This window comes from Myotis lucifugus, unplaced genomic scaffold (genome assembly GCF_000147115.1).
Source record: "Myotis lucifugus unplaced genomic scaffold, Myoluc2.0 scaffold_90, whole genome shotgun sequence".
Classification (NCBI taxonomy): Eukaryota; Metazoa; Chordata; class Mammalia; order Chiroptera; family Vespertilionidae; genus Myotis; species Myotis lucifugus.
The window spans coordinates 2,234,689-2,260,775 of NW_005871138.1; the positions used below are offsets into that span (position 1 = coordinate 2,234,689).

Consider the following 26,087-nt stretch of genomic DNA (forward strand, 5'->3'; position numbering starts at 1 on the left):
CCCCCTTCCTTTTTCCCCCTCATTTAGGTCTTATTTTGGGGTAACCCCACCAAGGATATTTTTTCTTGATTTGAGAGAGCGTAGAAGAGAGGAAGAGACACAGAGAGAAAACTTGATGTGAGACAAACCTCGATGGCTTCCCGAATAAGCCTGACAGCACACCGAGAGTGACCTTATGCCCTTCAGTGTGTGGACTGACACTCTATCCATTGAACCAACCCTGCTAGGGCTTCACTCTTATTTCTCTTCTGTATTCTAGGGTCCGTAAGGGGGAAAGCTATTCTGGCCTTATAAACACCGCCCCCCCCCCCCATATTTTTCCATTTTTGGTAGCAATTTTTTATTAGCAGGTGGAGATACAGGTTGAGTTTTTAAGTTGGAAGCCCATTTCACCCATTTTTCATATATTGGGGATTCAATACTTTTAGGGGGAATTTCAAGAAAAGCTTTAAAAACATACTTTATTTTTTTTTGGGAAAAAGTATTCTAATGCTTATAATTAATTTTTAATGCCTCTTGGTCCAGTGGTTTCACCCCTAAAAACATGAACATGTAGGTGTTTTTTCTTGGGACTGCTGGAGGGGACGTCCCAAAGCCTGGAAGGGTGCTCCTGGCATTTCGTGGAGCAGGTCCGGTTGCCAAGCACCCTGCAGTAGAAATACCTTGTCCCCAAATGACATGAGGCCTAGATTGCAAAATACCATCTTCCCTTTAATTCTTGGGTCATTTGAGTTTGAAGAGCCCTTTTGGAAGATTTTCCCTCCCTCCCAAGCTTCCTTTCCCCCTCCCTCCCTCCCTCCTTCCCTCCCTCCCTCCCTCCCTCCCTCCCTCCCTCCTTCTCTCCCTCCTTTTCTCCCTCCCTCCTTTCCTTCCTCCCTCCCTCCCTCCCTACCTGCCTCCCTCCCTCCTTCTCTCCTTCTCTCCCTCCTTTTCTCCCTCCCTCCTTCCCTCCTTCCCTTCCTCCCTCCCTCCCTCCCTCCCTCCCTCCCTCCTTCTCTCCCTCCTTTTCTCCCTCCCTCCTTCCCTTCCTCCCTCCCTCCCTCCCTCCCTCCCTCCTCCTTCCCTCATCAAAGGATTTAGAAATAATTGCTAACAGACTTGTACAAAAAGGCCTTAGGTGTATATTTGATCAGATATGGCAGAGAAATCCCCTCCTCACGTACAGGGTGTATACATGTCATAAATGGGTGGCTAGGACTTATTTTGTTGGGTCCATGCATTGTCTTAAAAACGAGAAAGGTTCACAGAAGTCCTTTGCTGGACAGGGGCAGTGTATTAGCAGTTGTACCAGGTCAGGTGGCACCGTGGTACGTGCCTGCCTCGCTGCCTCAGCCCTGGAGCCTAGGGGAAGTGCTCCCCTAGGGTGGGCATGAGCTATGCCCCTCCTGCTGTCTCCCCGAGTCCAGGCTGAATGCCAGGGCCATTCCTCACACTCCAAGACCAGGTCGTCCATCTTACTGCAAGACCCATGCTTTTAACCAATGCGGGAGAACAAAAGCTGGAGAGAGGACTGTTTTATTATTTATTTACTCATTCATTCATTCATTTATTTATTATTTACCTACCTACCTACCTACGTGGCCCCTGTAGGAATTTGGATTTGTGGTACTCCCCCCCCCCCCCCCCCCCCATGTACCCTATGCTTACACAATAGCCAGAGTATCCATTCTCTGGCTTAGGCAGACCAGGGGTTGCAAACTATACTTATTACAACTGTAGTCGCAAACTATAGTTATTAACAATATTCTGAGCCTGTTTTTGTAAGTAAAGTTTTATTGGCCCACAGCCACATTCATTCATTTACATATTGTGAAAAGTTTGCGGCTCCTGGTGTAGACTCAGGCATTGCAGGAATGAATGAACAAGCCTGTCTATTTTCTTGTTGAGCCCACCTGTGGGAGAAGCAGGGAAATCGGAACATTTGCTTACAGAGCCTGCAATCATCCTGTCATAACACAGGTCGCAACCTGTTTGCCTTCCCAGCAGGCTGGTAACACACCTTACGCTTGTGGGGGTGAACCTGAAGTGATTTGCTTTTCCTGTTTTAAATGTTCCATATTGGTTATCAGATGATTATGATGGAGCAGGAAACATTTACAAGCAGCAGATAAGGCAGATATCTGATTGACAAGATTACCGGGCAGCTAGGTCTCAGCAGCAGCGTCCCTGGATCAGGAAAGGATGGGATCTCCTGAAAGATTGGAGCAGCCTGATGCCCAACTCCTGGCGACCCTCCCGGGAACACCCGCGCCCCACCCCGGTGTGGGGCAGGGCAAGGGCATGGGGAAACCTACTGTCTGAAGTGGCAAACCTTTGGCTTCTGTGCTATAGAAAGGACTTGGGTTGCCCAGTTAGGGAGATCAGCGGCCATATTCGAATTTTCCCGTCAGCTTACTGAAAGGAAGTCAGGCACTGAACTATGGCTTTCTGCTGTCTTGCAGAAGCCACAAGAGCATTCTGGAAGACCCCACTCAGGTTAGAGATAGTTCTGCCTGCTTGATATAACAGGTTATCTTTCTTTTTGTTTGCTAATCCTTACCAGAGGATATTTTTCCATTGATTTTTAGAGAGAGTGGAAGGGAGGGGGAGAGACACAGAGAGAGACATTGATGGGAGAGAGACACATCGATTGGTTGCCTCGTGCACTTGGCCCTTGACCGGAATTGAACCAGGGAACCTCGGTCTGAGGGCCGATGTTCTATCCACTGAGCCAAACCGGCTAGGGCCACAGTTTATCTTTCAATAGAACTTTTCTTCTCCTCTTCTAAGCACCCAAAGAAACCCAAACAGACCTGCTACATTAGTGTCTCTCAACTGAAGGCAGTTTGGTTCCCCAAGGGACATTTAGCAGCGTCTGGAGACATTTTGGGTTGACAGAATTTTGTGTATGGGGGATGCTATTGGATCTAGCCAGTGAGCTACATATAGCTACTACATAGTGAGCAGGAAAGCCCCCCACCCCAAGAATTTTCTGGCCCCAATATCACTGGTGCGGAAGTTGAGAGCCTTTGCTCTAGATAAGGTTACCTTTTCGTGCCCCCATCTGGTATATTTCTCGTGTCTTCCTAATGCCCAGATTTTTTCCCCTCCAGCTTTATGCATTAAGCAGAAATTATTTTTGAACTACAGAGAATATTCTCTCAGGGTTCACTCAATCAGAATCTCTTCTGCATCCATCATCCTCTTATAGGGGGCACAGGGACAGGAGAAAGTTCAGATAAGTTTTTTTTTGAATTTTATTTTCAGTTACAGTTTACATTCGATATAATTTTGTGCTAGTTTCAGGTGTACAGCGTAGTGGTTAGAAGAAGCATAAACTTTACAGAGTGATCCCCGATATTTCAAGTATCCACCTGGCACCATACATTAGCAATACAATATAGTGACTATATTTATTTCCTATGCTGTACTTTATATCCCTGTGACTTATTTTTTTAAAAAAACATGTTTTTATTGATTTTAGAGAGAAAGGAAGGGAGAAAGAAAGAGAGAGAGAAACATCTATCAGTTCCCTCCTGCATTCACCCTGACCCTGACTGAGGATCAAACCCACCATCTGGGCATGTGACCTGACTGGGAATCAAACCCGTGACCTTTTGGTGCACAGGACGATGCTCAACCAACTGAGCCACACCAGCCAGGGCCCTGTGACTGCTCTGTAACTACCAATTTGTACTTCTGAATCCCTTCACCTTATCCATCCAGTTCTCCCAGAGAAGTCTTTTTAACCTGGTTTTCTCACCAAGTAAGACTAGTAGTGTCTACCCCGAGTACCCCTCTGGGTGGTTGTGAGGATAAAGTGAAGATGGTGTGAGTGACAGTATGCTGAAAACCATAACGTGGGAAGAATATCGGAGCAGTTTTACTCTCTGGAAACCAAGTAAATGGTCTGTCTTAACTGTTGAAGTGACACAGGGACATAACTGGGCTCAAGAGCCATGTATTCCCTGCAGCCAGGTTTTAGAGGACTGGCTTATCTGTGTCTCTGGGCTTGGAGCCATTTTCTTAAACGAGTAAGCCTACTTTTTTGGCTGCAAACGCCTGTCGAGTTTTATTGGGCTTTGATGTGCTCGGCAAATGGATCCCTTTAGTCAGGCAACAGTTTTGGTCCCTAACTTGGGGCTTTTTAGCCTGTGGGTTTGGTGATCCTGGCTTGGGGCTTGCCACCAGGCCCCTGCCTAGCAGCTGCCCAAGACCTTTTGTCTTGGAAATGGAGGCTAGATGGCAGTCTGTGACCGGGCGCCCCCTGCCTATGGCACTTTTGTTTGCAGCATGAGAAATGAGGAATTGAAAAGGCCTAGATTGAGAATTTGCTCTGCTTTTGGAAGCTGGAGATGTCTTATGCCCCAGGCCCATGAAAGTGGATCAACACTACCTATCACACCATCATGAAACTATAGACAGAAAAACGCCTTGGTTGACTGACATCAGGACCTGATACAAGATCAACCAATCAGTACAGCCCAGGACCCCAACTCCCTTAAATCACCATGATTTTTATTTTCTGGTCAATGGATTTTATTTTCCTTTTTGAATGAACAGTAGCCATATAAGATTTATTAAACCAGTAATGGAAACACGTTACTGGTTTGTCAATAGGCAGACAGACAAACAGTTCAGACACTGACTCAAATACATATGGAAATTTAGGGAGCCAATTTAATCAGAGAATAACAAGATAGATTTTCTATCTTGTTGGACCTTTAACTTTTTCTTATTTCTCTAATTTTTTATTCTTTTTAAAAATATTTAATAACCATAATTAATTTTTCCTGTATATAACATGTCCCCGTGTGGGCCATCGGGGAGCCAGGTTTTAGAGCCCTAGCTTACCTCTGTCCCTAGGTTTGGTGCCATTACCTTGAAGTAATAATCCTCTACTTTCCTTGTTGCATCCTCCCCCACCCCTCAGTGCAATCACTCTTGAAAGTCTTAGTTGTTTTCTTAGTAGAAACGAGAGTAGGAGCTTTAGAAGGATTGGGTAATGAGGATCTGCCAGGCATCTGTGAGGCTCTTTATCAAGGAAGAGCAGGCATTTGAGAGCATTAAAACCTCATAATAAAAACCAGGAACAAGACCTAGGTGCCTGCAATCTTGGCCACTTTTCCCCATTATCCTGGGGGTTCTAGCCAGAAAGTCCGGCCAGCCTGGCTCAGTGGTTGAGTGTAGATCTGTGAATCAGGAGGTCACGGTTTGATTCCCGGTCAGGGCACATGCCCAGGTTGTGGGCTTGATCCCAGGTGTGGGTTGTGCAGGAGGTGGCCGATCAGTGATTATCTCTAATCATTGATGGTTTTCTCTCTCCCTCTCCGAAATCAATAAAAATATTTTTAAAAAATAAGGAAAAAAGAAAAGAAATGTGACGATATGAGGCATGAACGGACAAAACTGACATTACTCAGAGATAAGTTTTTTTTTTGTTAATCCTCACTGATTATATTTTCCCATTGATTCTTAGAGAGAGAGGAAGGGAGGGAAGGGGAAGAAGGGAGGGGGAGGGAGAGAGAAACATTGATGTGAGACACATTAATTGGTTGCATCTCACACACTGGATCAAACCTGCAACTCAGGGACTTGCCCTTGACTGGAAATTGAACCCTTGACCTTTTGGTGTGTGGGTCAACATTCTAACCATGAAAAACACTGGCCAGTGCCTCAGAGATAAGATTTTTTAATCAATAAAGTATTAGAACTGTTTATATGTGAGGACAATTAAAAAATCTAGCAGCATTTCTGTGTACCACCAATAACTATTTAGAAAATATAATAGAAAAAGATGCCATTAACAGTACCAACAAACATTATGCAGTCTCTAACCAGTATATGAGATCTTTATGGAGGAAACTGTAATGTTTTAATGAAGAACAAGAAAAAGGAGGTTATACAAGGAGGTTTATTCAGAGGTTAGGTACTAGGGTTGTGACTAAGCCATTGTGCATGGAATCGAGGCCGAAAGTGGATTGAGGAGCCTTCTTAAGGTCACACGGCCAGTTGACCACCAGACTATCGACTTCCAAAGCAGGATTTCTTACTGGTTTCCGATAGACATTTTCCTAATGAGTTTCATCTGAGGGATTTTATGTGTTTGGAGTGTGGCTTTGCTGGATTCTATATTATATCATTAGGGAACTATTGCTCTTGGTATTTCGGGATAAGATGGGGTCTGGCTCCTGTGAATTGGCTGCCCATCTCATCTTTCTGCCATTGTTGGTCCTAAGTAGGTGATGTAGCTCCTGGTCGATGGGGACCTACCATATTTAAGAATCACGGCTTCAGGAAGCCTCTTGTTGGCTCATAGTATTATTATATGCATTCAGGGTAGACGTACTAGTAAAAAATGGGTGATCATTCTTTGGTGACTCAAATCCAATGGATCTATTCTCCAAAAGCCTGATGTTGAAAGAATCCCAGGGCAAACTGACATTATTTTGTTGGCTTTGCACATTTAGACTTCCATATATTGGGCTCTTAACTATATCAGCAATATTAGTAATGGTGGCACTGTGTTAAATGCATGCATTGTATCATCCCATTTAATCCCAACCACAATACCATGAAGTTAAGTATTATCGTACCCATTTTACAGATGAGAAAATTGAAGCTGAGAGGTTAAGAGACCTGTCCAGGGTCATGTAGCTGGTAGAGCTAAAATTTGAACTCGGGTATGCCTGGGTTGTAGCCATTTTGCTATCCTGCTATAGGGCTGCCAATTAATTCTTAGACATTAGTTTTTTAATCTATGTCCTCTTAAAATAGAAGCAAGAAAAACATCCTAATATGTAAACCATGTATTGAGTAGTGTAATCCAGGGTGGCTTTTTAATTAATGTATGAAATGCTGTAATTGTCTTTTGTTGTTTCTTGATGTGTTTGTTAAAATTCCTTTTGAGAATGCACATTTGTTTTGAAACCAAACCTGTCTTTCTTGCCTACATTTCAGTCAGAACTAAGACATGGTCCGTTTTACTATATGAAGCAGCCACTCACCACAGACCCTGTTGATGTTGTACCGCAGGATGGACGGAATGATTTCTACTGCTGGGTTTGTCACCGGGAAGGCCAAGTCCTTTGCTGTGAGCTCTGTCCCCGGGTTTATCACGCTAAGTGTCTGAGACTGACATCGGAACCAGAGGGGGACTGGTTTTGTCCTGAATGTGAGGTCAGTTTCTGATGAATGAATGCATTCTCTGCCTGGTTTCTTCTCCTTTCTCTTTCTCCCTTATATTTTTAACTCTTCAAATCATCGAGATGCAGGGAAAAGAGAAATTTCTTGCCTTCCACCTGCTCTATCCTGGTCATCCATCTCCTTTTTGGACCAACATTGGCAGTTGGTCCAAGTGGCCTCTTGGAAAGACATTCTTTTTGATTCCTCATGGGTCTTTGGATCGCTTTGAGATCCGCAACCTTCTCTTCTGTAATGAACATTCCAGAGGTTAACTTATGCATCTTTACCGATTTTGAAAAGATCTCATGCTATTTTTCCCTTTCTTGGATGTTGTCTCCTGCTTCATCATTGAATCATCGGCAGTAGCCACGCTAGGAAGACCAATTTTGGTTGTATATTCTGTGTGGTTGCCATCTGATGCTTCTGTTCTGGCAACATCTGCTTCTTCTGTGCTCCTTCGGTGCTAGGGAATCAGCAGTAAAGAAAAAGAGGCAAGAATCACATTCTTTTCAGGAGGAAAGGGCAGGAACCAGGCTACATAAAGTTACGTACAGTGTGTTAGAGGAAGAGTGTTCTGGAGAGAATGAATTGACGATGAGGAATAGGGAGTGAGGAGGGCGCAGGGTGTTCCCATTTTAAATGAAGAGACCCAGGAAGCCTTACTAAGATTTGAGAAAGACGTGAAGAGGAGGAGTGAAGACCCTCCAGGCAGAGGGGCAGCAAGTTCAGGACCCCAGGCAGAAAGACGCGCACTGGCACAGTGAAGGGAATGTTGTATTTCATTTGTAGCAAAGTCTAAACACTCCTTAAAACAGTTGGGGTGGTTTCCGCTGTTCTGAAGTGCCTTCTGTTCTTGGTGACTTCCAACTAGGATGCTCTTCAAAATGCTGAAAATAATGTCGTCTATAGAATCATTTCCTGTGGAATGTCACGTGATCCAAAGGATCTGTTGGCATTAGATCTCAAACGAGGGAGGCTTTCTATGTGTGAAATGGAAAGTTCACCCAGATGTTATTTGTGGGGGAAAAAAAGCAAGCTATGTATAGGATAGTGTCTGTGGTGCCACTTTGTGTAGGAAAAGGAGAAATATAAGAAATTAGACTTTCATCCAATAGGATGGTGACATTTGAATGGTGTTCTGCCCCTGAAATTGCAAAGGATGGCCTCTGGTTCTCTTTGGGTTACTCTAGATCAGCGGTCGCCATCCGGTGGTCCGCGGACCACTGGTGGTCCATGAGGTCCGAAAGGTTGGCGGCCGCTGCTCTAGATGGAGAGATGTGCAGGGCACGTTTTCCTCAGCTACTCCCTCTTGGTCAGAGCCTCACCTCATTCTTCTGCATTTAGTGTGGGAACTGGAGCCTTCACCTATTTCCTTTTGTCTTGACCAACCCTCCCTTCCTTCATTTTGCAAAAAAGATAGTGGCTCGGAGAGGATGTTTTTGCTGCAAACAATAGATCTTGATGAAAGGTGACAGAGAGACAAGAGGGTTTTATTAGCATGTGTAGGAAAAACCCAGGGCAGGGCCAGGCCAGCGTTTGTTCAGAGCCAGACTCTTTCCGTTCCATCATTAGGGCCGTGTGTCCCTGCATGGCCCTACGATGGCTGCTGGGGATTTGATGACAGTGGCTAACAAAAATCCCCTAAAAGGAGTGTCTCTCTTCACATCCCTTTTTATCAAGCACACTTGCTCTTCGGTTCATTGGTCAGGATTGGATCACCAGTCCTTATGCAAAAAAGGCTTGAAAAATGCACATCTGGCACTTTCCGTCTCTATCGTGGGAACCGGGCACTGCCAGCCAGGAGGGAAGGGAAGAGGTTGGGGGGAGGGGGCAGAGGAGGCGAATGGCAGTTGAGCACGCAACCCAAGTGTTCGCCAGGGATCGGTTACCTGGAAACGAACGGGAATTCAAACAAACAGGAGTGCTGTGTCTAAGATTTCAAGCCCCAGTTTCCTTGCGGGGTGACTTGGTAGGGCCGTCAGCTGGTAGCCAAGCAATTAGAGACTTGCGTCATGGACTGTGTTCGGCTTCAGAGCCTCTTTGTGTTGCCCTTTTCCTCGACAACCAGGCACATCTGCAAGTTCCTTTTGGAGCATCCAGAGACAGGAAGAATGGAAATGAAATCCAAATTAATTGGAGAAAACTTTCTCAGCTCGCTCGACACAGATGGTTCAGGAGCGTTCCCTGCCATCATCAGCCTGGCTGTTTTTGTTGTCTTTGCCGCCCGAGGATGCTGAAGCTCTGAGACGTAGCACCACCAGATTTACATGGCAGAATCCAGTTTCAGGCATTCTCCGGGTCTCTTCTTGGATGGGAGTTTCCCTCACAAAGTGGCATTTATTGCCCATGGAGCTAAACAGCTAGGCTGTGCTTCTTGTGCAGTTTGCCAGTGTCCTAAGCGAGTTCCCATCAGTGGTGATAGAGAACTAAGTCATATTTATTATTCACCACCATCCCTTGAATTCATGCTTTCTCTCAGTGATGTCACTGGGTGAATGCCTTGTCAATTTCCTGACAGATAGCCCTGAACCTTAGGAACATTAAGATAAGTGGTTGATTCATTATATGAAGAGATTACCCTGAAAGCATCAGTGGCCTTTTCTCTTATCCCATTCTTGGAATTCAAGATTGTAATGATGGCGATTTTCAGGTCCCTGCCTAGCTGCAAGCATCTTTCTCAGATTCTGTCATCTTCATGAGCACAGAGCACTTCTGATAAGGTAGTCAGTGGATTTGTGTGCTTCTGACCTTTATCCATTGATCCAGTAAACTCCAAGTAGATTGGAGTCCTTGTCAAGTGAAACAACTATCGTTTCACTTGGAAATTATTTCCTTCTGTGTGTGAGCTAACTGGAAAGTTAGGAGGAAAAGGAAATCAGTCTGTGGATAGTAACTTTTTCCCTAACTGGCCCTCTGTGTGGTTTGACTTGTAGAAGATTACAGTAGCAGAATGCATCGAGACCCAGAGCAAAGCTATGACAATGCTCACCATCGAACAGTTGTCCTACCTGCTCAAGTTTGCCATTCAGAAAATGAAACAGCCAGGGGTAAGAAGAAAGTTCCTCGTGGTATAAGTGTAAATGGAAGTAGTGACTTTTGTTCTATTAACCTCTTTTTAAAAAAAATCTATCTTTTTAAAAAAATAATATATTTTTATTGATTTCAGAGAGGAAGGGAGAGGATGAGAGAGAAACATCAATGATGAGAGAGAATCATTGACTGGCTGCCTCCTGCATGTCCCCCTCTGGGGATTGAGCCTGCAACCCAGGCATGTGCCCTGACCGGGAATTGAATCAATCGAACCGTGACCTCCTGGTTCATAGGTCGATGCCCAAACGCTGAGCCATGCCAGTTGGGCTGTTCTGTTAAACTCTTATTCCATAATAGCTTTAGCTATGTGTGCTCTTTAGGCCTTCTTACATGCCTGAATTCAAACATCTGGAAATGAAATGTAAGTTATGACAGCATTCAGTTCTCTGTAATGAGCACTCTGTGTCCTCAGGACTTTAGTTGGGAAATGACATATAGTGGAGAACTTGATGGGGATTTAAAATTCTGATTGGTTATGTAGTGTAAACGCCCTCCTACCCCATCGAGTAAGGGGAATTTGACTCCTTCCCACGTGAGCTGGTAAACTTCCATTGCGATGAGAGACCTGAGTACAACCCAGTTGATTTATAATCAAGGTCTGATGATGAAACCTTCAAGTAAAATTCAACCAATGCGGTTTCCCGTAAAGGGTGAGAATTTGATTAGTTCCTTCAATGTTGAAATAGGATTTGATGTACGGACCCTTCCCCGTAAGGAAAATTTTATTTATTGACTTGAGAGAGACAGAGAGATAGAGAGATATCAATTTGTTTTTCCACTTATTGACGCATTAATTGGTTGGTCCTGACTGGGGATCGAACTTGCAACCTTGGCGTATTGGGATGGCGCTCTAACCAACTGAGCAACCCGGCCAGGGCGAAGAAATCTGTGTGGAAGCAGGGCTGCCACAGTCGGCTGGCAAATTGCGCACTTCACCTGGTTTCCCTCCTGAATGCCAGTCTGATCATAGCCAAGGAGGTTTTAGATTTCTTGTGATAGTTTTCAGGAAGATGGCAGTAAAATACCTTTCTTCTAAAAATAATCCATATATCATGCCATTATAATCAACATATTATGAAATTTTTCCTACAGAAACTTGAGGATGGAGTTCTCTTTTTCTCATTTGCAGCAGTAGTGAACCTTTGTGACTCTTTGGAGTTTGCTTTCTAAGTCCAATGAATCTATAGAAATGTAGAATATTTAGTAACCACTGTGGTTTAATTTCTTTTTAAAAAGTATGCTTTAGCTTTGAGTTTTCACATAGTGAATTTTTTTTTTTACTATATTTTATTGATTTTTTACAGAGAGGAAGGGAGAGAGTTAGAGAGTTAGAAACATCGATGAGAGAGAAACATCGATCAGCTGCCTCCTGCACAACCCTTCCTGGGGATGTGCCTGCAACCAAGGTACATGCCCTTGACCGGAATCGAACCTGGGACCCTTCACTCCGCAGGCCGATGCTCTATCCACTGAGCCAAACCGGTTAGGCGACATAGTGAAATTTGATATTATGATGAAAAAGATTGAGAGTGTGCCAATTAAGTATTGCTAAATTGTAATCTATTTTTCTCTTTATTAAAATGTTCATCAATGGAAGCAAAAGTGAATAGCCTCAGTTTGGTTAAAAAGACAGATTTTTTAAAACTATGGAGTTTTCTATTTTTAGTGACAAGGAATTACTTCCTGTTTTTCATAGGCTGGATTAATTATATCTGCTGAGGACTGTTTCAGAAGAATAATTATGTAGACTTGTCAACACTGTAGAATGATAAACCACAAAGAAAAATGGGATAGGGTGTTAATTTCTCACATAAATTGTTTGATATAAAATCAATCAGTTCAGAAAGTTGCTGATTTTTGTGGCAGCATCTTTTAAAAAATATTTTTATTGATTTCAGAGAGGAAGGGAGAGAGAGAGAAACATCAATGATGAGAGAGAATCATTGATCTGCTGCCTCCTGCAGGCCCCCTACTGGGGGTCGAGCCTGCAACCCGGGCATGTGCCCTTGACCGGACTCGAACCTAGGACCCTCAGTCCGCAGGCTGACGCTCTACCAACTGAGCCAAACTGGCTAGGGCTGTGGTAGGTAGCATCTTTTAAACTTACAATGGTCACTCATTCATTCTGGATAAAAGGGCTCAGCTGACTGCAAATGGTAATTCACTCAGATCCCTTGCTTGGGTATATTTTGGTATTTATAACTAAATCTTTTAATTTTTTTTTTTTTATTGATAACTAAATACCACCCATCAACAAATCAGGCTTATTTTTTTTAGCCGATTCACGTAGGGCTTAAGAAAATGGATCAAAATGAGAAACGTACATAGTTCCTGTGTTGAGGGTAACTGGGCTTTTTAAAGGAGAAGCAAAACCTTGCTGTTTAATTTTTTTCCCCACGTGCAAAATATCTGCTGGCACTTTGGGAACATTATTTGGAGTGTCATTTTTCCTCCTCAGTCAGTTTTGATTATGGGTATTTGCAGTGTATACATAAACTTCGTTCAAAGTTCAGGTCTAAAGGAACTGATAGTTGTTCTTGTCAATCTTAATACAGGGTGGGGCAAAAGTAGGTTTACAGCTGTGAGTACGTGAAACACAGACTTCATTCTCGTATTACTGTTTGTTGTTATTTTCCGTGGGAACAACTGCAAACCTACTTTTGCCCCACCCTGTATAAGAAGAACAGGACCTGTTATTTGCATATATCTTGAAAAGGGAGCAAATAAAACCAGAACACAGCTGGGTCCATGATTATTGATAAAAAGGCAGAATTAGAAGGGGAACCGATTTGGAGCGCTCCTCAGGGTCATTCTTTGTGAAAACTTGAAAGCCTGTTGTCTGAAAAGTTGTTCCCAGTTTAAAGTGCTTTGCTGGCCTTAATGCTTGGTCTTCCCCAGCAATAATGGTCTGTGTCTGTGTGCACGTCTTTTCCTTTATAGACAGACGCATTCCAGAAGCCTGTTCCGTTGGAACAGCATCCCGACTACGCAGAATACATCTTCCACCCCATGGACCTTTGTACATTGGAAAAGGTTGGCCTCCATCAGAGAACCTCACCGTTGTGTACCCCACGGTTGTCTAGATGACTGAGGATCCGCCCTCATTTTTCGTGTCCCATCTCAACATGGTTTCTCTACGTTTCCTCTGTGAATTTTTATTGGGATGGAAGAACTTTTATTCCCTAACTTCTTCTATAACATTTTTGCAGGGATTGCAATGGAGTGTTGCAGTCCACGGATAAGCTCCAAATATTACTTCTGCTTGCGATTCTTCACCTGAAAAAGTCATAGCTTCTAAGAATTAGCAATTTGATGGATTTGAGCCTTACCTCTTCTCTTCTCTCGGAGGTGCTAATGAGAGCAGCAGGAGGGCAGAAGAGAAAATTAAGTGTCTGGGAAACGTTCACATTAGCAGTGCATTTATGGCTTCATAGAACTTGACTTCTTTTACTGATAAGGGTGTTTCTTCAATGCCTGGAGGTGTTTTTAAAATTCATGCTAAATCTCCATGCTGGAAAGGACACTTGTAAACCGTTAGATTGTGCACAACATCCTGTGTTGATTTTCAAATTGTTGACACCAAAATCTGGGTCAAGAAAGCATGAATGAGGGGAAAGCATATGTGCACTGATGATCCCTAAACAGTTAATCCAACCTGCTTTTGGAAAATTGCACACATCCTCATGGTATTCCAAAAAGCAGGCATTCAAAAAAGGCAGGGTTGGCATTCTAGCTTCATAAATTAATAGCTTTGGAACTCTGCATACGTTCCTTAACATTCCCATACCTCGGCCCACCTGTCTGTAAAATGGGGATGATAATGACTGCTTCATCGAGTTCTCAATCATGAGGCTTATGGGAGACTATTACAAATAATAACAAATGCATAAGTATATGTTATGTCCTGTTCCATTGGAATAAGCTGCTGTAAAATGAGAAAATTCAGGTTAGTGTGATAAATTCAGTGGATGCGTTTTTATGGAGTTATAGATCTCCACTACAATAGCATCTTGGGAAATGGATAAAAGCATTAATTAATTTGGCAAATGACTGCTAAGGAAATTATGTGGGGGCGCAGGTGCTACTGGCTGTGGCTTGTGTAGACTCGGTGGTGATTATGCTCTGGCTTGTCTCTGCAGAACGCTAAGAAGAAAATGTATGGCTGCACAGAAGCCTTCCTGGCTGATGCCAAGTGGATTTTGCACAACTGCATCATTTATAATGGGGGTGAGTGCGTAGACGATGCCTGTAAAAGAGAGTATGCTGTGTGTGTTGCCCCTTCTTCCACTCTTCATAAAAATCAGGCTCTTTTCTTGCATCAGGGCCAATACCTTCAAATACTTGTGTAGGGATTGCTAATATTTGTGAATAGGGGGCCGGTGACTGTGTATTTGAAGTATGAGTTGACATCCAAACTGGCTGTGTAATGCTGCTGCCTGTCCTTTTTAAAAACTTCATTGTAATGGAGGAATAATTACATAAGATAAAAGGTACAGATTTTACGTATATATTCTATGGATTTGACATATGTGTAACCACAACCCCAAATAAGCTGTAGAATTTTTTCATCATCCTATTATATTCCCTCTTTGCCCTTTCCAGTAAATCCGGCCTACTGTTCTGTTCTCTGTCACTGTAGGTTAGTTTTGCATATTGTAGAATTTCTTGTAAATGGAGTCATAGAGATTGCATTGCACTCTTTTGTGTCTGGCTACTTGAATGCAGCATAAGATTTTTGGGATTCACCCATGTTGTGTGTGTCAGTGGTTCATTTTTTTTTATTGCTGTGTTTGTTTGTTTTATCAACATAGAATTTATTCATTCACCTTGTTGTTGATGGGTATTTGTGTTATTTTCAGCTTTTGGTTGTTAGGAACAAAGTTGCTGTGAGCATTCTTGTCCACGTCTTTGTGTGGACATATGTTTTCATTTCTCTTGGGTAAAAACCTAGAAGGGGTATTCTAGATCACAGAATAGGCTTGTATTTGAGTTTATAAGCGTTTTTTGCCAAGCTGTTTTTGCAAAGTGGTATGTCATTTTGCACTACTTCTAACAGTGTATATGAGCCTTAGTTACTTCATATTCTTGTCAACACTTGGTATTGTTAGTCAGTCTTTTTAATTTTAGCCATTCTTGAAGGTATGAAATATTATGTCATAGTGGTTTTAATTTGTCTTCCTGTAAGGACTCATGTTATTGAGGTGTTTTTTTTGTGCTTATAAGTCATTTGTATATCTTTTGGTAAACTACCTTTTAAAATCTTTTGCTCCTTTAAAAAATAGGATTTTTGTGTTTTATTATTGAGTTGTAGGAGAGCTTTATATTCTGAATAAAGTTTTGTCAGTTGTTTTGTCAGTTGTGTTGTTGTAGATTTAGAGGATCGAGCCTTCTCGACAGAAAAATCTCCTCTTGGCATCTTATGGTCTCAACTTCTCTCCCACAATCCTCTCTGTTTACCTCTGGCCAGCAGATCTTTCAGTGTCCTGCCCGATCCTGTTTCTCTCGCCCCCAGGTCTTGTTCCCTGCTGGAACAGACTTTACCTCTTTTTCCTGTTGGCTTTTTCTTATTCTCTTGTCTCAGTTTCTCAGTTCTCTGAAGAGCTTTCCCTGGTGAACTAGACCATATCATATGTTATTGTTAAGGGCTGCCACAGTACCTGCCCTTCCCTGCGGCAGCATTTCTTACCCTTTCTGGATGGTACTGTTTTTATTTGTTTGAGTTGCTTACCAGGATGTAAGCTCTTTAAGGCCAGGCACCACGTCTTGTTCCCTGCATACCCTTGGGCAGTGATGGCGAACCTTTTGAGCTCGGCGTGTCAGCATTTTGAAAAACCCTAACTTAACTCTGGTGCCGTGTCACATATAGAAATTTTTTGATATCTGCAACCATAGTAAAACAAAGACTTATATTTTTGATATTTATTTTATATATTTAAATGCCATTTAACAAAGAAAAATCAACCAACAAAATGAGTTCGCGTGTCACCTCTGACACGCGTGTCATAGGTTCGCCATCACTGCCCTTGGGTCTAGCGTAGACTTTTAGGTAACGTTTAAGAAAAGACGCATGAATGGTAGATGTTTACTTACAGCACATGTTTTGCTCAGTAGCAGGTTGGGGTGTAGGGAGGGAAGAGAGTCACTGGGCATTGAGAATTAGATAAAGATTATAAGCTCAAACGTATAAATAAGTGAATGAGGACTGGTGAGCGAAACACATCGGCACAGCCAGGGTTAGGCACTGACTGTGGGGAGAGCAGGATACTGTGGGGTTGCCTACCTCTTCTGGTGAGGTTCCTACCTGGTCTGGCGGGGCTGCCACTGGACACTCCATGGTTGTTGGACAGAGTTATCAGGTCCCCTGAGTTTTCAAGGCAAGCCAGAAATCTAGGTGCTTATGTGTGTGTGAAATCTTTTTGCCAGCAAACATACAATTTCTGAAAATAGAGTAACATTTGAAGAAAACATGGATTGCTAACCATCTTGTCCTCTGGTTTAGTGCAAAGGTAAGGTATTTAGAATCCTGGGGCCAGATCTTTAACTCACTAGCTAAGTGGGCTAGTGATGACTCCTGAGCCTTGGCTAGCTCAGTAATGAAATGGGAATATTCCTACCTGCTCCCTATATTATGGCTTCTTGAGGGGTTAACAACAAAATGTATTTTCAGGTGCTGGGTGCACCAGAGCTACGTAATTCAGTGTCTTTTTCCCTCGTACTCTTCTTGGGTTGGAGTCTGGGACAGTGGGTAGAGGAGGACTCCTTTCCACTAACTTAAGCCTTTAAAATGTAAAAAAGCATCTTTACTTTTAAAAAATATTTTTTATTGATTTCAGAGAGGAAGGGAGAGGGAGGGAGAGATAGAAACATCAGTGATGAGAGAGAATCATTGATTGGCTGCCTCCTGCATGCCCCACACTGGGGATCGAGCCCACAACCCAGGCACATGCCCTGATCGGGAATTGAACCGTGTCCTGGTTCATAGGTCGATACTCAACCACTGAGCCACGCCGGCCGGACTGTAAAAGCATCCTTAAATATGAATCCATGACTTGTAGGGAAACGCCACAAATTGCTCAATTTCAGAAAAGCTGACATCAAGGCACAAAGACTGGCTGACAGTCATGGGAGACTACACACAATTTGACGGGTATTAGAAGCCAGAACCTCCTGGTTTTTAGCCTTTAAAAGTTTCATCGTGGGGGAAAGCAAGTTAAAAGGTTGTTAGTGGAAATAAAATCCCAGGGCTGGGCATCAACATGTTTCCATTTGAATTAACCCAATTTTCTTATTCCCTTAGGAAATCACAAATTGACGCAAATAGCGAAAATAGTCATCAAAATCTGTGAGCATGAGGTATGTGTTTCCCACTGTCATGTTTTAAACATGTCCAGAGTGAGGATGGGGTGGCTGAAGTTTGCATGTGCAGGATCTCCCAGTGGGTAGCCAGAGTGGCTTTAGAATTTGTTTAGGCCCAGACAGCTCCCTCTCTCTTTAAGGGAAAGTAAAAGCAACTAGGAGGGGACCCCCATATGTTGTAGAGCACCCGCACCTTAGCCATCATCTAAAGGAGATGGTTCATAATTTCTTCACCCACAGTCTGGCATTGAGTCAGGTCCTTTTCAATCTTCCTGCAGAAGATGTTTGGCATTATTTGGGGGAAAGGTGCTGACTCTTTATCACAGAGCAGCCCCGGTGGCCTGGAGAGTCGGTTCCTTTCGCAAATACCAATAGGCTGGATGGTGCGGTTGACCAGCCTCCTGGGCTGTGCGCCCTGAGGTGGTGGCAGAAACGGTTTCTTTATTAGACCCCCATCGTAAGCGTGAAAAACGGCGATGTAATGGCCTCCACCCTGTCTGTGTACATCCGTTTATTCATTCATTTGGAAAAAATCTGGATACTGTAGGATATGTTCATGTGTACATGTTCACATGGAAAGAGTTTTATAGTTTACGTTTTTCATGTAGTTTGAATGTTTTCCCAGGTGATTAAACACACAGGGAGAACAGGTTTTTTTCATGGCTGTTCTGATGACTTCCTTAGTATAATTGTTGGAAATGTACCTACCAGGTCCAAGGCAGTAACTTAGGGTGATATTTCCGGATTGTCTTTTGGAAAAGCTGTAGCAACTTATACGACAACCTGGGATGGATGAGCGTGGTCGTTTCTCTGTGCTCTTTCTAATACTGGAAGTTCCAATGAGGAAAAATACACTTACCTCAGCTTGCCGCCAGTGCGATCAGTAAGGACAGTGGCACCTCACTGTGCCTTTGGTTTGCATTTCTCTGGTGAGAAGTGATCATGGACTGTTTTTGATACTGTTAATTGGTGATTAGGAGATTTGTGTGGGTGAGTTTTTCAGTTGTTTCCTTGGATAAGGGGAGTGAAGGCCTTTAATTGGCGGGGTGCCCCCAGGTGGAATTTATTGAACCCGGATACTCTGACTTTTATAAAAAAAAAAATATATATATTTTTTATTGATTTCAGAGAGGAAGAGAGAGGGAGAGAGATATAGAAACATCAATGATGAGAGAGAGAAAGTCATCGATTGGCTGCCTCCTGCACACCCCTTACTAGGAATCGAGCCTGTAACCCCTGGCATGTGACCTTAACCGGAATCGAACCCTGGACCTTTCAGTCCTTAGGCCGACGCTGTATCCACTGGACCAAATCAGCTAGGGCCTGTCTGACATTTTTAGGCAAATTAAAAAAAAAAAAATCTTCACCTGAGGATATTTTTCATTTATTTTAGAGAGAAAGGAAGGGAGAGGGAGAGAGAGAGAGAAACATTGATCGGTTGCACCCTGTACATGCCCTGACGGATTCGAACCAGCAACCTAGGTATATGCCCTGACTGGGAATCGAACATGAAACTTTTTGGTGTATGGGATGATGCTCCAACCAACTAAGCCACCCCTCCAGGGCTCTGTCTGGCATTTTTTAATCCACCTGTTGGCGGTACACCCAGGGCTGTCCTGGACATGGTGTTACCACTTTGTTCCACCCAGTACCATTAGAATAGAAGTAGACTGGGTAGAAAGGTATTATACTCTGGCATTCATTTTTAGTTACAATCACAAATTATAATTAAGAGATTAATAATTAATTCTTACCTGAGCAGCTGCCATGTATTAGGCACCTTGCAGGATGGAGATAAAAGTAAGTCTCATGGTGATAGGAAGATGTAGCAACTAACGGGGCAATGGTGAAGTGCATGGGTTTCGGAGCCCGACTACCTGGGTTCAACTCCTGGCCCTGCCGCTTCGCTGCAGTGAGACCTTGGCCATGTTACTTGATTTCTTGGGTCCTCATTTTTTCCTCTGAAATAGTGGAGTCTGAATTCAGATCCATTACGCGAGCCTCCAGGGCCCTTGGTTCTAAGACACGATGATATTTTAGGGGAACGCACTTCTTCAGAGGGAGAAGGAGCCCTAAGACATGATGATATTTTAGGGTTTGGAGCACTGGCCTGCAAACCGAATGGTCAGGGGTTCGATTTCTGGTCAAGGGCACGCACCTTGGTCAGGGGTTCGATTTCTGGTCCATGGTTGGGGCTCAGGGCGTGTGTGGGAACCAGCCATGGTCGGGGCTCAGGGTGTGTGTGGGAAGCAACCAATTGATGTAATTCATGTGTCTCTCTCACTTCAGTCTCTCTCTCCCTCTCCCACCCTCCCCCCCTCCCTCCCTTCTTGTTTTCTACTCTATGGAAAACATAAAATTTAAAAGAAAAAGAGGGATAGGAAGTAATAGTATTTTTAGATTGTCAGTAAAATAGGGCAACACGGAATTAACTAATTGTCTGGATGGTGTGAGTAGAGATGCATAGACACTGAGCATGGCCAGTGGAGGCAGGTGGGCCGAGGCCAGACCACACCTGGTCTTGAAGGAACTGATCAGGTGTTTAGATTTCATTGTTAGTTTCTCAGTGTTGGCACTACTGACATTTGAGGCTGAAGGTTTCCTTGTTGTGGGGACTGTCCTGTACCTCTTAGCTCCCCTTGCAAACCACGCTTCCCTCCCTCCCCTTGCCCCCAAATTCCTGGAGGTGTTGAACCTCCCTGGTAAAGAACCACTGGTATTAGGTCAAATCTATGTTTGTAGAGGGTGGCTCTGGCTGCTGACTCTATGTGGGGAGTGGGAGCTGGTAGATGTTCCAGGAGAGATGGTGGTGGCTTGGGCTGGTGGAAGTGTTGGGGTTGGTGAGAGATAGTTCCTATTGTGTGACTTTGTTTAACTAATGTTATTTTCCAACATCGTCTTGCATTTCTCGAGGGCCTAGAAGCCTAGGCCCCTGGGATGCCGCATGCTAACTTATTTCTGCTTTACAGATGAATGAAATCGAAGTATGTCCAGAGTGTTACTTAGCTGCTTGCCAAAAACGCGATAACTGGTTTTGCGAGCCTTGTGTAAGTTGGAGTTCCTTCCCTTCATTTTATGAACGCTGTGCCTGGATGACTACCCGAGACAGCTTTCGCTAGGTGGCTTACTCGACCAAACTTGGGGTGAAGTTTTTAAGTAATGTTTTTACTGAAAAAGTGATGGCAGAGTGAAAGCAACGCAGGTAGGAGAAACCTCTACGGCTGCTTGTCGAGAGAGCGGGGATTCGCCAAAGCGATGCAGATAGTGACACAGTGTTAAATGAGTGTGTCATTCCGAATCTATTTTAAGAGGATTAAGTCCATGGTCACCCAAATGCGGCGGTGGTGGGGGAGTCAGGGGAGAAAGATCACCCTTGTTTCCCTGTGGTTCTGCGTTTACCAAACTGGTCTTCTGTGTAGAGAAATGCAGTTTTGGAGCGGGCTGGCCGCGGTGGAGTATGCTGGGTGGGGGTGGGGGTGGTGGTGGCAAGATTGGGCAAGTAAAGTGAACAGTGAAAACACAGTTTATGTCTCTCCCTGCCCTTGGAGATTAACACCTGAATCGTTAAGGGTTTGAGTAGCCCTCCATAAAGAACAAAAGAGGCCAATACTGCCCCTCATTCCATGCTAGATACACCCCACGTTTAATCCTCCACCGTAACAGAGGCTGTAAGTGCTGCAGTCTCTGAGTTGCACAGAAAGGTGGGATCTTGCTCAGGGCCACCCAGGTAGTCACGGCACAGCCAATTTTCAAGCCCCGTTTTGTCAGTGCTCCGTTCTTGGTTTCACCATTTACCCCCGTTCCCATCTTCGCCCAGGCCTACTGGCCACACCGCCCAGGGAACACCACCTGGGAGACTGTCTGGAACAATTCTCTTCCAGTTTGTGGCCTCTGTCCCCTCTGCTTCGCTTTATCCGCACACACCACGCTGTATGTCTGTCTCTTGCTGTCCAATACATGCAGACTCTGGATTTTGTTTTTCTTTTCCTAGAGCAATCCACATCCCTTGGTCTGGGCAAAACTGAAGGGGTTCCCATTCTGGCCTGCCAAAGCTCTGAGGGATAAAGATGGGCAGGTGGATGCCCGGTTCTTCGGACAACACGACAGGTGGGAGTTAAAAACGGGCTGCAAACGTGTAGCTCGCGCTGAACCTTTGATACGGTCAGTGGGTACGAGGAGGAGCGGACGGGATGGCTGTCGTTTTGTTGATTGTCATGATACCCACCGGGGATCTTGTAGTTTAAAAGTCCTGTTCTGTGCTGTGTCGGCCCTGGGAATAATGCATGGGCTTCAGCCTTTTCAGGTACATGAGAAGAGAATCTTGCTTTCGTGCTTTTCTTGATGAAACCAGCACCAGAATAAGGTTCCATGGTTATTTCAAACACTGCTGTTCTTTTTATTTTTATTTTTCCTGGAGTAAATCAAACCGTTGTGCAAATTGGTTTTCAAAATAATGCTCTCCGTGATCAGAAGCATTTTCCCAGGTTACCAGTAAATGGATCTCCTATCACTGTGCTGGGTAGCGCCCTCCCCCCTCTCCCCCTTTTCTTTGAGGCTAAATGAGAAATGATAAGGGGTGACTGTTTGGGCAGGTGTGAGCCCTCCCTCCCAGCCTTTCTGCCTTCCCCTCGCCCACTGCGAAGGGAGTTATTCCAGTGACTAGCAGTTCCCTTTAGAGCACAGCCCCCTGCGGGCCTGAGAACCACAGGTGGACGGAGATGAGCAGCAGTTAATATCTTAGCTCTACTTTAGCGAGTTAAGTTATGATTAAATAAGGCAAAAGCCCTTTGGAAGCCCCACCGAGCCGCTTGACAAAAGTGTGAGTGTGTCGGGGAGAATATGTAAAAGACATCATGCTGACTATTACACACAGCCACAGAATGTACAGACTGTGCGGTTTATGATTTCGTACGACACCGGAATCTGCAATACCCCTCTCTGTTAAATTTTGCTTATCGTCTTGCAAGTCAAAGAAAAGAGTGAATACCAAAGTAATCTACAAAATCATTCACTAGGAACCCAGGCCGTCCAGTGTCAGGAGGCGAAATGGAAGTTAGCCGAGATGATCGTGGGTTTGATAGGAGGTATTACCCTTTATTTGATTTTGACCGTTTCTGTTGGAACTCTCTTAAAAATTCATTTATTTGTTCACTCAAAGAAAAATGTATTTGGTGCCTGCTGTGGGCCAGGCTGTGTGCTGGATGCTGGGGCTTTAGGATTGGGTAGGCAGACAGCACTGTGTCCGCCCATCAAGAGGGTGGCATCCTAGCGGGGAAGACTGATAATACACAAGTAAACAAACAGGTACGATGCTCTCAGGTCAGGCGGGGGCGGTGTGGCCCAGGGAAGATCTGGGTAGAGGGGGCCAGAGAGAGCAGAGACGCGGGCGCGGAAGGGCCAAGGCCCATTGTGCTCGGGGGCAGCCAGGAGCACGGTGTGGTTGGAACAGGATGAGGGAGGAGAGGTTGATAAGACGTGGGGTTCGGAGGTTGGGCAGGCCCCGGATCACATGGGCTGTTGTCAGGAGTCTGGCTTCTATTTGAAGAGCGAAAGGCATTGGTGGCAGGCTGCAGGCCTTCCTGCCTCTTCCTTAGAACATCCACGTGTTAACCGCCTTGATGGTTTGGGATTATTCTTGTTCTCCAGTGTGACGTAATCTGGGTAGACTTAAGATACAGGCCCCTATGCACCAAGTGTTCCCAGACCCCTGGGATCTGCTGTCCGCTGAGCCACTCTGCATGGACGCCCCTTGAAGGTGGCTTAGGGGCATGAACTTTGCTGGCTCTAGAGGCTGTTTTTTTAAAAGACAGCAGCACAAATCTGATTAGATTTTCTTGAGCTCCCTTGGTGTCCTCTGTCCCCTCAGAGGGAATATGCTGAGCTGTTGGGCTCATTTTCGGTGAGGAACATGCATTGGGCAAGGTGTTTGGACACGCACAGTGGCGGAGTGGCCATATGCTGGCCTTGTAGGAATGTGTCAGTTAGCCTTGGGCAGGGAGTCCCTGACTGCGGTGGGGGAAGCCACTCCTTCAAGGATGAGCACCCCTCCCTCCCCTGAGGTGATGCCTTTAAAGCATAATGGGGCCACTTTGTCCACAGCTGGCTCTTATCAGACCCAGGAACAGGACGGGGAGACTGCAGGGAGGCTGCAAGGCGGGTAGCATGCTGTCCCTTTTACCGGGAGTTTGCTTTCGGGGATGTAGAGCCAAAATGTGAGCCTGGACAGGTGTCAGTGAAATGGGCCAAGACAGCAGAATAGAAATATTACAGACTGTTACCTGGTCACCGTCAGGGTAATGAATCCTGGAGCCGGGGGAGGCTCTTCTGCCAATCAAGGCATGTTCTCAAGTGTCTCATCACGTGCCTTTTGTCCTTTAAAATATTTTCATTTCACCCGGCCGGTTTTGCTCAGCGGTTGAGCATCAGCTCATGCACCAAGAGGTTGCTGGTTCCATTCCTGGTCAGGGCACATGCCCAGGTTTTGGGCTCGTTCCCCAGTACAGGGTGTGCAGGAGGCAGCCCATCGATGTTGATGTTTCTCTCTCATCGATGTTTTTATCTCTCTCTCCCTCTCCCTTCCTCTCTCTCTAAAACCAGTTAAAATATACTTTAAAAAAACCAAACACACAACTTTAAATGCTATTTTAAAAAATTATTAAAATATATTTTGATTTTTTTTCAGACACACAGTATTATGTAAAAATATAGAAAATATCTTATTAAATTCCTGCAGAGGTGGCATTAACTGAGGGCCAACTATGCAGCAGGCACTGCTTTAAGTGCTTTCTATAAAAGTTGCTTTTATCCCCATTTCGCTGGTAAGAAAACTGAGGCCCAGAGCTAGGAAGAACCTCAGCTGTGGCCTCACAACATTGCCCCCACAGGCTGTTGTATTGTTAAGCAAATCTAATTTTCCTTTAAATATCTCCTGGGCCTGCTTAAAGGAACAGAAACAGTCATTTTCCAGAAATCACTTGCCAAGCAACTTCATTGAAGGCACTTAAGAACCTGGGAAGAAACAGGTAAGGCCCTAATACCAGATGACAGTGTGCGGGAAACTCGGTCCCAGTGACCGACTGGCTGACCAGCTCCTGGTGGTGCCGGGACTGGGGCATTCTGTTTGCTCCCCTTAGTACCCCTCCAGCTTGGGGCTCCTCCTCTGTTTTACTGATGGCAGCGCTGAGGCTGGCTCAGGGACGGGGAGTCCCTTGTCTGCAGACAGCCCTGGGAGCCTGACCACTCCGCAGGTCTGTCCCGCCTGGTCCAGACCCTTGCCCACCAGTGGTAATGCTTGGAGTCTAGGTCATTCTGCCTGACTTGCAGGTGTGGTTCCTCAGGTCTCAGCATGGAAGCAGCAGTGAGCTGGGATGGACGAGAAGCTGTCATTTCCAGCGCTCTGAGAGCAGATATTGTAGGGGTGGTCAGGTTTAGTGGGTGTGGCAATCTAGCACCGCCAAGCGTTGCAAACAGGCAGCCTGTGCCCTGAATTCTGCCCCATGCACATGCTGTATTTCCCCTGGGCTGCTTTTTCTTTTAAAAATAGGAACGAGATGCCAACCATTAAAATTTGGGTAGAACATAGTAGAAGTTCCTGTTTTGTTTCTCTTTGAAGCCTTGGGAGGCTCGGTAGTGTGGGGCTGACTCTTAGAGGGGCACTTCTGATAGCACTCGGGGATGGTATTTGCATCAGACTGGCCGTGAGTTTAATTCCTCCCCACAGTTGACTTGGCTTCCTACAGCGTGATACCAGGCTTGGGTTGATGGTCTGTGAAAGCCAGGAGGCCTCCTTGGAAAGCTCACTCCCACCAGATTCCCAGCTGCAAATGGTTGAGGTTGGGGAATAAAATGTGACCCAAGTTACAGCTTGGATGTTTCTGTGTCAGCTCTGCCTTCCCCAGGGCAGGGGGGTTGTGTGCCCATCTCCTGCTGATGTCACTCGGGTCACTGATTCCAGGAAAGCAGCTCATGTTCCCATGAAGTCTCTGCAGAGCCCACGGGGGTGTGGGGTGTTGACGGTAGGGAGGTGGAACCCGCCTGGGAAGCGGAGGGCACACACCTGAAGGCTAAGTGAGGGGCTGGTTTCTCGTTATTTTTCATGCGAACTATCTCACGTTCAAAGCCATGTACCTCCTTTTAGGGTTATGGCTTTCCAACGTTCCCTCCTTGCTCCATGGAGAACCCCGGTTTTTAAATTCATTTTTTTTATTGTTTAAAGTATTACATATGTCTCTTTTCCCCCAATTGACACCCCCCCCCCACTCCCTTCCCCCAGAGAATCCCAATTTTAAAAGAGAAAACTTTTCATTGTTTGAGTGCAAAATAGTGAGCTCGGGGAGTAATTTTCTCTTGGGAGGTGTGGTCTAGGATGCAGTGACTGTCTTCTTATTCTCTACCAACCCAAAGCCAAAGGGGCATTATTATTTTTTTTTTTATGGATTAAAATGTCTAAGTCTATTGAGGCTTTTAATGTTTTTGTT

General features: G+C 44.8%; 1 protein-coding gene across 10 annotated transcripts in view; it reads left to right on the top strand.

Moving 5' to 3' along the window:
* The window catches only part of ZMYND8 (zinc finger MYND-type containing 8), a 111,638-nt gene that overhangs the window by 38,014 nt on the left and 47,537 nt on the right, over positions 1-26,087 (top strand). For 4 of the 10 annotated variants that reach the window (XM_023756169.1, XM_023756174.1, XM_023756176.1 and 1 more), the window contains 7 exons: positions 6,940-7,158; positions 10,098-10,211; positions 13,195-13,287; positions 14,394-14,481; positions 17,552-17,607; positions 20,580-20,657; positions 21,602-21,717. In XM_023756169.1, the coding sequence (XP_023611937.1) occupies positions 6,940-7,158; positions 10,098-10,211; positions 13,195-13,287; positions 14,394-14,481; positions 17,552-17,607; positions 20,580-20,657; positions 21,602-21,717 (764 nt within the window). Of the gene's footprint in view, positions 1-6,939; positions 7,159-10,097; positions 10,212-13,194; positions 13,288-14,393; positions 14,482-17,551; positions 17,608-20,579; positions 20,658-21,601; positions 21,718-22,625; positions 22,695-24,554; positions 24,633-26,087 lie in introns of all 10 variants that reach the window. The other 6 variants (XM_023756172.1, XM_023756175.1, XM_023756177.1 and 3 more) reach the window with 3 other exon arrangements.